Source organism: Ictalurus furcatus, chromosome 13 (genome assembly GCF_023375685.1).
Source record: "Ictalurus furcatus strain D&B chromosome 13, Billie_1.0, whole genome shotgun sequence".
NCBI classification, from domain to species: Eukaryota; Metazoa; Chordata; class Actinopteri; order Siluriformes; family Ictaluridae; genus Ictalurus; species Ictalurus furcatus.
The window spans coordinates 25,109,668-25,127,071 of NC_071267.1; the positions used below are offsets into that span (position 1 = coordinate 25,109,668).

The following is a 17,404-nucleotide window of genomic DNA, read 5'->3' on the forward strand; positions in this document are numbered from 1 at the left end:
AGCATCCTGCATACAAGTCCTTGTAAATGAGCTGTTGTTACTATAGAAACGGCAACATATCAGAAGGAGCGCATTAATGTAAACCTGTGATTTGAATTAGAGCCAGAACTACGCACATAAGGCTTCACGGGTTATTAATTCTGGTGTGGTGATCATTTTAAAACTAGTGTTTTGCAGCGAAAAACTTATGTTTAAAGCTTTTATGTTGAAATACTGGGTTAAAATAAAAGTATACAACCTCCCTGTATGTTTAAGTTCAAAATGTCACGCAGTATAAGTTATATTTTTAATATTGATCATTTTCATGAAGGATGACAATGATTCTGGTGAAAGACACAAAAGCTGTGAAAACACCCTGTTAGTTAAAAAAAAAAAAAAAAATTCTGTGTATGATCTTTACATTTTGTTCAGTGCATTTCTTTACAGTGTCCATCAAGCCTGTCTTATCCAAAAGTCTTTTCCATAAATCCATGGCAAAATCTTCATATTTACTTCAAGCAGCATTGGTTACATGTTGCATCATATTAATTTTAATTAAACAATGTTGTACAATATCATATACAGGGTGTATTTCCAAATTTAAATGAACCAAAACACATTATGTATACGTATCCATTTATTATCTACCAACTTTCTGGTAAAATTTCATCTTTTGTTGATTAACAGGTGAGTAGGGAGCACGGAAAATGTGTAGGACAGGGAGTTCCTCAGGACCAGGTTTGGGAACCTATCGTGTAGCCTACTGTGTCTACGGCAGTGTCCATGGATTGGGAACGTTACCGACATAATTGTATAGCTCATATAGATTTCCTGTGATATGCAGAAATATTTGACGTCTCTAACGGTGCAGATTTGATCAAATAAATAAATAAATCGGTTAAACATAACACGAGTTGCATCTCCAAAATTTCTTCCACAGGTTTACAGTCGAACCCACGGCTAACACGACGATTTGCACTGTATTATAGCAAGTGAAATTAAAGCGCCATCGTGTGTTCACCATAAGTAAGAACAACCAAGTGCTCTTTTTAGGCGCACCTTGATGACGTCAGTGTGAAATTGTTATGCGTGTTCCTTGCATGGATTTTTAAACCGTTGCGACAGAAACCGTGTCGGTTTGGTTATTTATATTAAGTTTGAGCGTTAAACTGTTATATTCATTTATTTCTATTTGAATGAGTAATAAGAATACTTGAAAACACGCCGTTAAAAGCAGGTATGCTAGCTTTGTGCTAAAAACAATGAAAGTAGTAAGATTAAAAGGTGCGTTATTGAATGTTGTTTTGATTTTTTTTTTTTTTTTCCTTCCAGGATAACATTTCAGGAAAATGCGGATAAATGAAGACACTTTACTGGAAGGAAGTAAGGTTGTGTTGGTTCCCTACAACGCTGAACATGTTCCCAGGTATCAGTCTCTCTCACAGCACCATAACCTGATAGAAAACCTTCAAATTCATTTTATTCTCAGCTTTACTCATTTGGTCCCTTCTAATAGATGTGCTTTTACATTTCTAGGTCATGTTAATGCTGGTGTTTATGACGACAAGCTCTGAAAAATAACTGCTAACTAGTCAAATAGATCTCTGTTGAAATTCCAAGTGGAGATGTTAACCTTTAACGCAGTGTCTCTTAAAATCCTACCTGTCCTGAGAGAACTGAGCTTGTCTGGTCTCACTGGGGCGCGTTTACTTTTGCACACCTTGCAGGTTCATAATAATCATACAATAAATATTTAAAAGTGAGTACACCCAGCAGTACTCTTTATGTGGTGAGGAAGAACAATGTACATTTCCCTAGGCCTGTTTCTCTTGTTTTACAGTGGCGTGCAAAAGTTTGCACACCCTTAGAATGAAATTAAGAAGACGAAATCGTTTATTTGGTGCACGTTTGCGCACGTTCCGTTATCACAAGTAATAAAGCAGGTCAAATAGCAAATGGTCAGATATTAATTGTCAAAACAAAATATTGTGTCCGTATAACAATAAAGGTTTTCCAAATAAATGTCATGTGCTACTATTTTCTAATTTGTTCTGGACATTGATCGATCGAGCGATCGGGTGATTGGTTATCTTTCTTTCTTTTGAAGAAAATAATCCACACAAATCAAGTAACATAACTAGGTAAATAATGTATGTTGAGATATTAGAAGTAGATTATAGTTGGAAAAATGCTAATATTGTTCATATGTTCAAAACTTTCTATATTTGATATTAACACACTCCCTTCGTGAAATCCGATCTGGAGACCAAACGGATCATCGGAAAACTTCGACGTCTTACCTTTGGTTGTTTACCCCCCCACCGCCTTTATGTTTAAAGCCGCGTTCACAAATTTAGAGAATCCTAAAAGAGACCTATAATCCTAGGCCAAAATCTGTAGTCCCCGACAGACGATTAACGGCCATTGCGATCAAAGTTTTCCTCTGATTAAATTCTGGCAGTGTCAGAAGATCTGAGGCACAACCCTGTAGTGTGGCTTCTCCTACTCCGTACGAGTCTTCTTGCGTGTGCCCGTTTTTTCGTGTCTTGATAACTGAGATCCTACAGTGTGCCATGGCTTACAGCGGGGATCGTGTTCGTACAGTCTGACCAGCAACAGTCGCAAAGGACTATTAAAAATCGCACCGTGTGCACCTGACTTTAGATTGTTAGATGTTCAGCTGTATTTAAATCTCTTGGAGTCATTTCAAAGAAAACAAATGTGTGGAAAGATCTTTGTGTGCTTCGAAACGAAGTGTGTCCCGTTCTGTGAGAGGAGGTGAATGAATTTGATCTGTAATCATACAGGTATCATCAGTGGATGATGTCCGTGGAGCTGCAGAAACTGACAGCGTCTGAACCTTTAACCCTGGAGCAGGAATATGACATGCAGAGAAGCTGGAGAGAGGATGAGGATAGTGAGGTTCACACACACACACACACACACACACACACACACACACACACACACGCTGTTAAATGTCATCATGGTGTTTAATCAGATGTGTGTCGCTTAAGGCTGCTTTCGCACCAGGAGTTTTTTTGTTTTTTTTTAGCGAATTGCTAAAACGGTTACCATTTTTAATCTGACGTGAACATTTTTATCATTTCATAGTTACATTTAGTATTGCGGAACATTACATCATCTTATCAGCCAACAACCAATAAAAAGGTTTCACAAAAGCACCACATGACATCAAGCACTGTTTGTTTAACATGGACGACAAAGTGTTTGTGGAAAAAAATTGTCTTGGTATTGAGGAGATTAACAACATGGTGAACTGGTTTATTTTGTGAGCTGATTTAAATCCCCTCCCCCCCCCCCCCCCATACTAGTACAAATGGTGTGTTCTGGTCAGCACTTTTTCTGTAAAAGCCTAAAAGGTCATATGGCATAAAGAATATGATTGCAGCACACCGTGAACAGCAGTCCATTAATAAACATCTTACACCTGTAAATGCAGAGTGCACGTTCATCATCCTGGACAAGCAGCGATGGACAGATCCGAGCATCTCAGAGGAAGAGTGCATGGTGGGAGACATCAACCTCTTCCTGACGGACCCCAGTGACCTGTCACTGGCTGAGCTGGAGATTATGATAGCAGGTGATAGTCTTGATGATTCAGTGATTCATCATGATTCGGGTAGCGGCCCAGACGATTCACTGATTCTTTACGATTCATGTGGCGGTCGTAATGCTTTACTGATTCATTTCGATTCAGGTGGAGGTCGTAATGATTTACTGATTCATTTTGATTCAGGTGGAGGTCATAATGATTTACTGATTTATTTTGATTCTGATGGCGGTCCTAATGCTTTACTGATTCATTTAGAGATCCTAATGATTTACTGATTCATTATGATTCCACTGGAGGTCCTAATGATTCATGTATTCATTATGATTCAGTTGATAGCGCTAAGGATTCACAGATTCATTATGATTCCTGTAGAGGTCCTGATTATTCACTGATTCATTATGATTCAGGTGGAGGTCCAATAGATTCGCTGATTCATTTTGATTCAAGCAGAGATCCTAATGATGCATTGTGAGCTATGGCGCAACCTTTGGACTCAGCTTTATTCCCTTAACTGTATTTAAACCACTTAAAGGAAACTAAAACTTTTTTATAATTTAAATCATGCCTTGCTTTCCGTAGAGCCCAGCTACAGAGGCAGAGGATTTGGCAAAGAAGTGACGTGCATGATGATGCATTACGGTGAGCTGGAGAGGAGAATTTTTTTTTTTTTAAACTCAGAAACCTTCATGCTGTACTGATTTGATGTTTTACTCTGTGACTGTAATAAACCTCCACAGGCATCAACAAACTCGGCATCAAGAAATTCGAAGTGAAGATCGGTTTGGAAAACCGGATCAGCGTAGACATGTTCAAGAAGCTCCAGTTTCAAGAGGTACGAATGACTAGAAATTTAAAATAATGAAATCATAGTGTGAGGTGGTGTTGATTAATTTTGTATAACAGCAGCTCTGACTAGAGGTCAACCAATTGATTGGTTTTGTTGATCGATTATCGGCAAATATCCACACCGATCATTTTTCCCGGTTGCGTCCATTGCGTGAGCGGCTGAGAAGGTACATCATTGTACGAGAGCGGCCTCTACAGGCGAAATAAAAACTATCACTGACTAATTTTGTTGTGTTTTTTGATTCATTTTGGACGTCTCTATATATACAGTTTTCTGTTGTTTACATTTTGTGGAAGGAGTCTCCAGCGTCAGCACTCTGTAACAGCACTTTTTTTTTTTAAGTCTAGGAAAATGAACGGTCTCCAACATGAATTGTAACTATAAACGGATAAAACATTATTTATTAGAAATGAATGAACGTCTGGGTGGGAACAGTGACTCGACTTTGTGCCACGGTGTGTCACACCACCTCATGGTTGATCATGTTCCTACACCAATACACCCCCCCCCCCCCCCCCCCCAAGTGTTTTATTCCTTAGCTGTCGTATTTACTGACCTGTCGCTTTATCGTCATGTCTGCTGCTGCTGCTGCTGTAAACGTAGGACTCGTTGATAGTTTCTTCCTCATTCAGCCCACAGGGACTGACAGTAAATCTCAGCCTAACCTGATCTTTCTTCTCTCCTCACCAGCTCTCCATCAGCGAGGTGTTTCAGGAAGTGACTCTCGGCCTGACTGTGAGTGAGGCATCATGGGAAGAGCTGCTGGGCAGCACGGATATCGCACAGGAGAGGGAGTACGGAAAAACACGGGACTCTAGGCACGATGCGAAACATTCCTTAACCACCGGAGCTGAGGGGAACTGAGAGGAGAGTTGGTTTTAATAACAGCCAGAGAGTAGATGGAGAAATGGTTCACACACGAGTGTCAGAGGATTATCTAAACATCATTTATTTTGCTGCTAAAAGTAAATCTGATTTGTTATATTGCACTTTTAACACAGCCTTTGCGTTCTCTCCAGGCCAAAATGATCCGCTTTACAGTGCAACAAAACTCCGAATGATTGTTCCACCTTCAAGCATTTGAAGTGCCTGGCTCAAAATGAACATCTTCGTTCTATATAATCTCATGATTTAATATTATCTGCCTTTGAAGTCCCCATGAAATCAAAATCGACGTTTTGTGGCTTTTTAGTACGAAAATGTTCGCCTTAAGGTTATCCATAAGCTAGTGCGCTCCAAAACTGTAACAAAATTCACATGTAACATCAACAGTTTTGATGACATCATTCTGCACTTCAGCTTCTCATCAGATTTTCTGTCCAATCAAAGAATAGAATTCGACGTGTCCCGCCCCCGACGTTATAAAAATCACCTTGCCGAAGTCGCCGTCGTTGAGCAAGATAAATAATTTCAACGAGCGCGTGGCTGTTCGGACGCGTTCAGTTTTATCCAAGTGTAAGTCGGTTAAGAAGGAAATAAGAAGCTTGAATTCATTCACTTTGAAGGAAGAGATATTTGTGACAGCCATGTTTCTATGGTACTAACTGTCAAGTACGGCTTAGCCAGGGGCTGTGAGGTAAGCTAAACGCTATTGGTTGTTTAAAAAGGGGGAGGAGCCACTCGATACATCCCATCCCTGACTTCCTGTTTCAGTGGAAATTACGTAAACACATCGAATAGCACTGCATGTTTCAAGGCACTTCACGGGGACTTTAAGAAGCAAGTTTACACCAATGACATGGATATTGGGGGGGGTTGTTGTGGGGGGTATATTCGAAGTGTTACAATCTGATCTTTTTTTTTCTTTTCATCACATGTAAAATGACACGTTTGTGTAAAATATGAAACTCAAAGTCACCTTCCCTTTGTCTCTTCTTTACACTCCCATCTCTGCACACACACACACACACACACACACACACACACACAGAGTGTTTCGAGTGTTTGGTTTTTATGCCTTCACAACTGTTTCCGGTTTGTACATCTGCCCGTCCTTAAAGATTTTCTCGTCAGTGCGATATCAAGAACAAGCGGTCGAATGTTAGTAGGATTTCTATGGAATAATCATCGAAACCAGCAGACGAACTGATCCTGAAGCTGATCCAAACAGGGTCAAATGCTGTAAGTTTTTTTTTTGGGGGGGGGGGTTAGGGGTGTGCCGTTATAGGAAAATAATCGACGACGTGGTAGTGCGATGTGGCGTCATGCGAAGTACAATTACCCAACACCCCAAAGTTGATTATTTGCATGTCCTGAAGTATTTTATTCCTTGTACACCACTGCAATTGGCCAGCGATTAATTGTACTTTTTATCCATTAAAAGTTACATTTAATTATGTGGAGGAACATTGAGAGAAGTTTGTTCCTGTTGTGACTTATACACGTTATAGCAGATATAAGCAGTCATACCGTCATTCCCAGCATCTCTTAAAGTTAATAAGACAAAAACAAAACCCCACAACTTACCTACTGATTGTTACACAGCGCTGACAGTGGAGACTCCTTCCATAATCTTTCCAAACGTGTCACCATCTCACCGGTTATATGATTTATTTTCCTCTTTCTTAAATAAAATGCGATTTCATCCGTTTTGTATTAATTATAGGTTACGTAGAGAATTAGCGTACGAGTCCCTGCGTACAAGCTGTTACTATAGAAATGACAACGTTAGAACCAGGTCTTTAATACACATCTGTGACTTGCAGCTGCACTACTGTCAGAGCTGCGGTTATAGAAAATTAAAAAACACCTTCTGACCAATCAGAATCAAGAATTCAACACTGCTATTGTATATCAAATCGCAAACGACGGCACATAAAGGAACACGGACGCAGGATGGCCATACGGTGACGTTTATTCATGCCGTTAAACCCCCCCCCCCTTTTAAACGTTTAAAATCCATTTTTTTGTTTCTAAAAATTACAAAATGTATACAATTCCATAATTTTAGCACATATACAGCACTGTGGAAGTTCGCTCATGTTCATAGCACAGATGTGTCTTAGTCAAGAAAGTGAAAGACATAAGCAAGGGAGGTTTGTTTGTTTTTTTTATCTGAATTGTATTGGGAGAGAAAATGGCACAGTTTGTACATCCCATGTTTGTTTGTTTTTCCCCTACATGATTATAAATAGTAAGCATGCTCCCAATTCAGCAGCTGTTTGCTTTAATAAGACATTTATGAACAGTACGTAAGGCGCTAAAAGGTCACGTTTGAAGGCGAGCGTCTTTGTTCAGTAGCTCGAATGCAGCCATAAAGACCCAAAGTCCACTTTCTGCTGTTTCTGTTCTGGAAATCTGATTTTTTTTTTCCCCCCCTATACAGCCATGCCATGATTTTAAAACGAGATACTGAAACAAGGGGAACAGCATTCCTTGTAGTGCCTGAGTGCACACATCTTCCTCTCCAGACGCCCCAAGATGGATGCCGTGTCGCCGGTCAGCCAGCGAGAGGTCATTGTTGAAGGTCAGAGATTTTCTGAATGACTTGTTGCACCACGTCCAGGCCTCGAGCCCAGCTCAGCGCCTCATCTGTGTACAGATTTACAGGAACACAGAACGCCTCCTTCTTCAGCTCGGTGACCCGACAAGTGCCGATCACTGCTGCAGCGCCGATGATGAGCAGGAGCAAGACCCTGAGGAGCAGAGAGAAGAGCCGAGAGCACCAAGAGCGTCTGGTCTGAGGCACGCCACCGGAGACACTGACCTTCTTTTTATCTGCAGGAAGGAGAAATACAGGATTATTTTACTGGTACGGCGTCACGCTACGTGTCCACTTAGTTATATAATTTAAATTAAGGTGAAAAACTCGATTTCCCATTCGACTGGAGAAACATGGCTGCCACACTCGGAGGTATAGAGATTTACTCTATACTGACACAATTCTACTTCATTTATATATCGAGGAACGCGTGACAATTATTACAAGAGGGGTGAAACTTTAATCTAACTGGTGTATATCACAGTATATACACTCAATCGAATACGATTTACAGCATGATTTAAAGTGCTTGAGGAGCGCTTTAAAGGAGCCGAGGCCACGCCTCCTTCGCCGTGACCGACAGGCACAAAGGAAGACGCCTGCTTCATCTCCTACCCTCTTATTCATCACGGGCTCTACCTTCTCACACAGAAGATGCGAAACCCACCTTGATTTTGGCTGGCTCTCTTCTTCTTATCCTCTTTCTTCTTCTTCTGTTGTTCCTGCACAGCCTGAGCTGCCATCTGTGCTTCATATTCCCTCCTTTTCCTCTCCTTCTCCTCTGCCTTTTTCCTTTTTTGTGCTTCTCTTTCCCGGGCCTCTCTCTCCCTCTGTTTCGCTTCTCTCTTCTTTTCCTGTTCTATAAGTCAGAGGAAACCATAAACGATCATGCGTATTCGTCTTCTGTATTGGTGAAGAAGAAGAAGAAGAAGAAGAAGAAGAAGAAGTGCACCCGGGGAGAGCTTCTCTACCTTTCTCCTTCAGCAGCTTGCGTTCCCGCTCCTTATCTGCTTCTTCCTGGAGAAACCTCATGTGTTGCAGAACCTGGAGCGGAACGATACGGAGGACACCGGTTAATGGGAAATTTAAGTTCGACTTTGGGTAAAAAGTGCTAGACGATTAAACGTACATAATTTGTGGACTGTTACAGGGTCATAAATGAAAACATCATGTACATGTACATGCTCCCTCACCCTTCCTGAGCACTGCCTGCACTGCTTCTCATTCAGACAGTCTCCTGCAGCTTTGGCCAGTGTCGGCTCCAGAGGGTTATCTTTAAGATCCAGCCATTTCAGACTCTACAAACACAGACGGTCACAAAAAAAAACAACACCACTGAAACGAATGATCTGTTACAATATATACTTCAATGGGCCTCATTTATCAGTCAGTTAGTAAAGAAGTGTGGAGATGTTTTCCTGGGCCAAACCAAAAATTCCCCCGTTATTACAAAAGTATCGGAGACGCTGATTCCCCCCCGCCAGTACTCGCGTGGATATGCTGTTAAATTAAATTACCAAGCGCATTCACAGTACATCTGATTTACATGTAGCTCCGCCCACAAAACTCCATAAAAGGCAAAGCTCACAGAGAGGTGCAAAAGACAAAATGGCGACTAAACGGTGAAAGAGCGCCTCCTTTCCTGACGGGATTTTCAAGAATGCCGCATTTCTTGTGTAAAAGAGGCACATGATTACAACCCCGATTCCAAAAAAGTTGGGACGCTGTGTAAAATGTCAATAAAAACAGAATGCAGTGATTTGCAAATCTCATAAACCCGTATGGTATTCACAATAGAACATAGAAAACATGAATGTTTAAACTGAGGAAATGTACCGTTTTAAGGAAAAAAAAAATAAGGTGATTCTGAATTCGATGGCCGCAAGACGTCTCAAAAAAGTTGGGACGGGGTAAGAAAAGGCTGAAAAAGTAAGTGTTAGTAAAAAGAAACAGCTGGAGGTTAACTGGGAACAGGTCAGTAACATGACTGGGTATAAAAAGAGTATCTTAGATAGGCAGAGTCTTTCAGAAGTAAAGATGGGCAGAGATTCACTAATCTGCATCTATAATTTGTGGAACAATTTCAGAATAATGTTCCTCAACGTAAAACTGCGAAGAATATCGATGAATATCTCCTCATCTACAGTACATATCATCATCATCATCATTTGTGCCTCTGTGACTTTCAAAAGTAACCACATATGGACAGGACAATGGGATTGTATAAACTTTTTATGAATGGCAGATCCAAAATAAGATTTGTAAATCGTGTTTCATGAGGAATACAATCCTTGTACTACAACTACGACTCCTAATACGATGGAAGTCCTCAAACAGGAAACGAACGCACTTAACTTTAATCTTAAATATTTTAAACCCCGCAATGTTTTAATAATATCATAATACATGATGATTGAAAGGGAAATAAATAAATAAATAAATAAATAACGCCGACGGTTATATTCATGCTATTCATGGCACGGATACAAGGCTACCTAAATGTAGCGAGCTCTCTAACTGACCCTGAGCTGGCAGAAACTGAGAGGCAGCGTGGTCAGCTTGTTGTTGTACAGATCCAGATGTTGCAGGCTGTAGAGATGCCCGATTTCCTCCGGTAGGCTCACCAGCTGATTCTTGCTCAGGTCGACTTTAACCAGGTGAGTCAGCGTACAGAAATCAGGCTGGAGAAAGGGAAAGAGACCGAGGGAAGTCAATGACTGACGTTTTACAGTCTCTTCAACACTGTGGTGGTGGAATGGTGTATAATTCAGCTATTAAAGCTTACAGTTAGAGTTGTGAGATTGTTACAGGAAAGGTCCAGGACTGTGGCTTTGGGAACAGCGGCCTGAAAAACACCATCATTCAAAAGAAATATTACACTCTATTCACTGAGCATCAGCTGATTATTTTACAAAACTCTATACACATGTTCTTCAGATTTAAATGAACTTCTTAGCACTTTTTATTTCCTAGAGTGACTTTTAGATGCGTTCGCCTTTACTATAGTTTCTTTAGATGCGTTCGCCTTTACTATGGTTTCTTTAGATGCGTTCGCCTTTACTATGGTTTCTTTAGATGCGTTCGCCTTTACTATAGCTTCTTTAGATGCGTTCGCCTTTACTATAGCTTCTTTAGATGCGTTCGCCTTTACTATGGTTTCTTTAGATGTGTTCGTCTTTACTATAGTTTCTTTTAGATGCATTGGTCTTTACTATAGTTTCTTTAGATGCGTTCGCCTTTACTATAGTTTCTTTAGATGCGTTCGCCTTTACTATAGTTTCTTTAGATGCGTTCGTCTTTACTATAGTTTCTTTTAGATGCATTGTTCTTTACTATAGTTTCTTTAGATGCGTTCGTCTTTACTAGTTTCTTTAGATGCGTTCGTCTTTACTATAGTTTCTTTTAGATGCATTGTTCTTTACTATAGTTTCTTTAGATGCGTTCGTCTTTACTATAGTTTCTTTAGATGCGTTCGTCTTTACTATAGTTTCTTTAGATACATTGTTCTTTACTATAGTTTCTTTTAGATGCATTGGTCTTTACTATAGTTTCTTTAGATGCGTTCGTCTTTACTAGTTTCTTTAGATGCGTTCGTCTTTACTATAGTTTCTTTTAGATGCATTGTTCTTTACTATAGTTTCTTTAGATGCGTTCGTCTTTACTATAGTTTCTTTAGATGCGTTCGTCTTTACTATAGTTTCTTTAGATACATTGTTCTTTACTATAGTTTCTTTTAGATGCATTGGTCTTTACTATAGTTTCTTTTAGATGCATTGGTCTTTACTATAGTTTCTTTTAGATGCATTGGTCTTTACTATAGTTTCTTTTACATGCATTGGTCTTTACTATAGTTTCTTTAGATGCGTTCGTCTTTACTATAGTTTCTTTTAGATGCATTGGTCTTTACTATAGTTTCTTTTAGATGCATTGGTCTTTACTACAGTTTCTTTAGATGCATTGGTCTTTACTATAGTTTCTTTTAGATGCATTGGTCTTTACTATAGTTTCTTTTACATGCATTGGTCTTTACTATAGTTTCTTTTAGATGCATTGGTCTTTACTACAGTTTCTTTAGATGCATTGGTCTTTACTATAGTTTCTTTAGATACATTGGTCTTTACTATAGTTTCTTTTAGATGCATTGGTCTTTACTACAGTTTCTTTAGATGCATTGGTCTTTACTATAGTTTCTTTAGATACATTGGTCTTTACTACAGTTTCTTTAGATGCATTGGTCTTTACTATAGTGCATACTGACACTTACAAGCTCCTTCACCGGGACATCTGTAAGGTTACACAGACTAAGATCCAGCTCATTTCCCTCCACCTTGTCTCGAAGACTCTCAACTTTGGCTTTATTCATTCTGTCAAAATTGAAATAAAAATAAAAGAGAAAAGGGTTGAAGCGCTAATAAACTGTATAATAAATAGAGCACTACAGTGATCAGCTAACATCCACTACTGTAAAGCTTCAGTGACACTTAACTCTCTGAATTACAAAAGTTAGCAAACTTAGCTAGCTAGCGCATGATGTTTATTAAAACCACCACGCACGAAACGTTAACAGAAACTTACGTTTAGCTGCTGTGAAAACACAATATTCAGTCGACACGGAGACCAACACTCACACCAGCGCTCAGTTCAACGGTGAAATTTAACTGATTGAAAATCCACGTCATTCATTCACCGTGATTCTGTGTAAGCTGGCAGCGAGTGGTCCAGTAATGCCGTATCCCAAATGGCTCTGAACAGCCTACACAAGCGCACTACGTTACGGTGTGAAATAACAGCACGTGCAGGCGGATGTAGTGCACTAAGTATTCAATAGGAAGCTGTTTGGATTTCTGCCTGCGTCACTACGCGACCTCGATTTTCTTTGCGCATGCGTAACATTTTCATGCCACCACTGACAGTTACAATGCACCGAAATGGCGTGTAGCGCCATCTGTCGGTTAGGAGAAGCCTATTTTACTCTATCACCAATCACCTAAAAAATATATTTATAATATATATGTTACAAATATATATGGAAGCTCATTATAAGTGTGTGTGTGTGTGTGTGTGTGTGTGTGTATATATATATATATATATATATATATATATTCTTTATATACACACATACACACACTACCTGTGAAATGTTTATTACATTTTTCCACATTTTAGAATAATAATAATAAAGTCATCAAAACTCTGGAATAACACAAATGAAACTATGGGAATTATGTTGTGATAAATAATCCAAAATAAATCTTCAAAGTAGACCCCCTTTTTGCCAAAAATGTCCAGAAATGTTTTCTTAACCATTTTCTTGAGGAATCCCCCTGTGATGCTTTTTAAACAGTATTTTTGTCTACAACACCAATTTGAAACATGATTTCTACTTGCACTTGGTAAAGGTTTGTTTACCTTTTTCCATCACTGTATTTATGACCAATAAATGAAATAGTTTTATGAAATATAGTATTCACATGTATCTCTTTAATTGTGTACACTGTGCAAACGAACCAAAAGAATCAATTGCACTCTGATTTGGACTTGGCAAACTGACTAATAGGTGTGGAAGTGCCCTTAGATGGTCTTCATCCAGGAAGAGATATTCAGAGATGGAGGCAGATGAAGGAGTATAAAAGTACACAGTAGTTCTGTGTACAAGAAGAGAAAGATTGGGCCGAGCTCTGAACCCTGGGGAACTCCTGGAGTGAAGTGCTGAGACTGAACCTCATTCAGTTTCACAATTCAAAAAGAAATCAAAGACGAGGTGTTTTTATTAGAAAGACATGTTTATTGTTTTTTTTTTTTTTTGTAGGTTTCATTTTATAAAAGTGATCAATGTATAGACTCGGGTCATCTGAGTCATAGTAATTGTTTCGATGGGTGTTTCAAAGTGACAGTAAGACAGAACAAAAGTCTACTGATGCATCTGAGAGCAGGAAATGAACAACTCCTTCGTATGTGTTTAAGATGGAAGCTGTCTCTAACATGATGCGACGTCTGGAGTATTCTCAGAGACCAAACTTCTATTCGACGGATATACTGTAAATGTACTGCACAGCTACACGTCTATTGCATTCAAGGACAAATTCGGCTAAACCCGTAGACCTACGTCATCTGTATTGATGTACCTCTGTATTGATGTTGAAGGGGCTACTGTAAACCTTAAATATCTACAGATAAAATGTACACTTCTTTAAATAACACATGTAGACCACCAGGCTAGTGTTACATGCACCACAGATTTGTGGTCTAAGGAAAACAAACAAACAAACAAACAAACAAACACCTGTAAAAGCTTATTTTGTAGAAATGCTTATTACAACATCGCCATTAATATTTCATTGAACACATCTGACACGACTGAGTTGCTAGTTTATTAGTTACTAGATCAGTATCGGTAATAAACTGGCGACCTAGCATATCACAACCATAACAAGCACTAACTAATATAAAATCCAAACAGGACGTTTTTATTTCTCAAAGAGAACTTATTAATACGATTAAATTGGAAATCCCGTCCAGATTTGTTCACGATGCATCTCGACAATGGGCTCAGATATTATGGAAGATGATTGGGTCATTTACATTTATTCATTTGCCAAATCCAAAGTGAGTCCCTAGCTAAGAAAGAGAGGGGCTAACATTTAGCATTTTATCACCAGACAGTGCGGCACAGCACGGTACGCTTACTAATCTCATTCCAACTGTACGCTCACAGAAAAGGGTACTAATCTGGGGCATTAGCCTCAAGAACACACGGATCTTTTTTACCTTTAGTGTGCATCTCTTACCTAGAAAAGTGCATGGTGTGTATAGTTAAAGCTTTTTTAAATGTCCTATTATGCACCTTAAATTCTTTTAAAGGTACATATTATACACATATCCAGGTGATAGTTACATATTAAAGGTAAAAAAAAAAAAAAGAACTCTCAGAAGTACCTCTGTCCAATAGTACATAGCAGGGATGTAATGTACTGCCAGATGTGATGTAATGTAATGTAATGTAATGCCAGAAAGCTACGCCGGGCATCTGATTGAGACTAGACTTTCATACGAGCGGAAAGATATGAAGCTTGTGGGACAAAAAAAGACCACATTCATTCATTTTGAACGTGAACAAAACATTTACAACAATGCATTTACTGCAATTTAAATTAGTTTGTTTATATTTTGGGAAAATAGAACTAGCTTAATATGTTAGAAAATGTCACAAATGGATACATTTAAAAAAAAAAAAAAAAAACGTTTAGAAAAAGGGGAAAAAAACACGTCTGGTTTAAGCCACACCCACTTCAGATTTAAATCCGAATGCAGATACAGATACGGCTATTTTGAGCCCTAAATAGATACTGATACAGATAGTGCCATTGTGTTACAGTACATCCCTATTACCTACAAAAGTAGATGGAGTTTTCTGAAGTTTGTGAACTTCAAGGACTGGTTTAGGTTTTATTCAGCGTTCGGTTTTATGTGAAGAAACCTAAAGCAAATAAATAAACTTTCCAGATTTCCATTGTACTCAACGGGAATGTAATCAGACACTACGGAAGACTGTTACGCTGTACTGTCGAGTCGATCTACATCCCAAACCGCACTATCGTCCAAAATATTACTCCACTATTGAATACAAAATAAGAAATGGTGGTGTAATATTTTCTGGAATACTGTTTAGCACGCTGATGTTAAGTGATGAATTGTGACTTTGATTACATTTGAGCCAATCAGACGCCTGCACTACATCTAGGTCCACCCATATGACCACGTTGAGCACTTTTAGTACCTTGGCAAGACGGGGAACCATATTTAGCACTGGTACCTAATTACAGTACGGGATATACATAGAGAATGTAGGATCACAGATTCGTTACTGTACTGAGCCGTACCAAGAGGTTTTGGGATTTGAACTCATAAGCTTCCACTGACCCCTACAAATACAGCAAAGTCAAAATGGCACCAACACTTAAAATTAAAAAAAAAAAATTAGTAAAGGATTACTGAGCAAGTCACAGCTAATTCAACAAAAACAAAAAAAGGTGGAAGTCAATAGAATTAGAAAATTTAAGTCTGAATTGTCTCTATCTAACGTTGACAAGCGTGTGGCACGTTTTTATTTTCTGAATTAGTAAACACTTCTTTAGGATCTTATATGTAGTACAGTGCACCCACTGTCATGTGCAATGCAAAAAAAACAACCCACAATAAAAAAAACATATGACCTGGCATGCCGAAGTCACACTGGCACTTTTGCTTGGCAAATCCCTCGTGCAGTTTTCTACAATCTGCTCCCTGTAATATCCAGAAAACGAACTAATGCTCAATCAGTAAACAGATCTGATTGTACGTTTATGATATTAAAAGCATTATCTGTGTGATATATATGACAATGGTGGCAGATTTCCTCTCCATTAGCACTGATTTGGCCAGACGGCAGGTGAGGCAGCTTTGTAGCTTTGATTTTCTGGCTTTGTAGCATGCACGATGGTAAGAGCAGCTCAGTGAGGATGTGTTATTGCTCTAAAGTCCAGTTTGTGATGTGAACGAGCAGGGCGAGTTGGTTTGTAGACTCCGCCTTTTGTTTGCTTCACCTGTCGCAGTGATACAGGAAGTGCAACATGTTGATACTGGCATTCAAACACTGAATATTCTGGAGTGCAAGTGGATTAAGAAAGGATTATCTGTGCATGCAAACGCTTATTTAAATCACGTATTCGTGTTTTTTTGTTGTTGTTGTTGTTGTTGTTTAAACGTGATTTAGCCTTAGATCTTCCAGGTGCTTCGATTAGAAAACACCGTAAGTGACAACAGGCGCATTTCCACCATACTGCAAAATAACAATGTTATTTGTTAGCATTAAAGCAGCCGTTTGTAAATTTTTTTACAGCCCTCCACTAAATTTTAAGGAGTATTGCTTTTACAATGACAACACCTATAAGCCTTTCCTTCTACTGAAAATATGTTGCGTTTTAAGGAAAAAAGGGCGGGTATACCTGAGCAGCTCTGTTACAGCTGAGGGCGGAGCTCATTTCTGGGCTGGAAAAATGTAAGTAGAAACCAGAAAGTAAAAAAGCAAACAAATAAACAAAAACAAAAAAACTACGCAGATCCATTGCATGAAAATATTACAAATGACAGTTTTTCTATGGTATCTTTGAAATTAGGTGAATGTTATAGGGATAGAAACGCTTTTTAAAATTACAAACTGAAGCTTTAAGGTGTTGTGTGTAGCAGGCAAGTGGAAGCATGTACAAAGTATAATTACTGTAATTCCTGCAACTTTTTTTTTTTTTTGACTCACCACTTGTGTTAATCTCGCTGATGTTTTAGGACTTGTAAATTGGTTAATCTGTGAAGTTTGCGTTTCACCGAGAGGCTGATTTTCGCAAAAGCATCGCAGAACAACAATCATTCTTAAATGGTAAAATGGGCACGTCATTAAACACTCTGTCTACTACTCTAGTAGTTTATACTTTACAGTGCTTTTTGGTACGAGTATGGAAATAGATCCAGGAACAAAAAAGGGTTC

At 38.9% G+C, this 17,404-nt stretch overlaps 2 protein-coding genes across 2 annotated transcripts; one reads left to right on the forward strand and one right to left on the reverse strand.

The window, feature by feature from the left end:
• The first annotated feature begins 705 nt into the window (after positions 1 to 705).
• Positions 706 to 6,499, forward strand: nat9 (N-acetyltransferase 9 (GCN5-related, putative)). The gene is made up of 7 exons (XM_053639758.1): positions 706 to 1,216; positions 1,312 to 1,405; positions 2,787 to 2,896; positions 3,443 to 3,583; positions 4,136 to 4,195; positions 4,294 to 4,388; positions 5,094 to 6,499. Exons 2-7 carry the CDS (start codon positions 1,329 to 1,331, stop codon positions 5,265 to 5,267), a joined length of 657 nt encoding a protein of 218 aa, XP_053495733.1. The 5' UTR covers positions 706 to 1,216; positions 1,312 to 1,328; the 3' UTR covers positions 5,268 to 6,499.
• A 1,347-nt stretch (positions 6,500 to 7,846) lies between these two features.
• Positions 7,847 to 12,817, reverse strand: lrrc59 (leucine rich repeat containing 59). Its single transcript, XM_053640597.1, has 8 exons — positions 12,460 to 12,817; positions 12,149 to 12,248; positions 10,670 to 10,729; positions 10,407 to 10,565; positions 9,078 to 9,182; positions 8,856 to 8,928; positions 8,552 to 8,743; positions 7,847 to 8,120 (listed from the first exon to the last, which is right to left on the reverse strand). The coding sequence occupies exons 2-8, from the start codon at positions 12,245 to 12,247 to the stop codon at positions 7,858 to 7,860; spliced, it is 951 nt and encodes a 316-aa protein (XP_053496572.1). The 5' UTR covers position 12,248; positions 12,460 to 12,817; the 3' UTR covers positions 7,847 to 7,857.
• Positions 12,818 to 17,404: the final 4,587 nt, after the last annotated feature.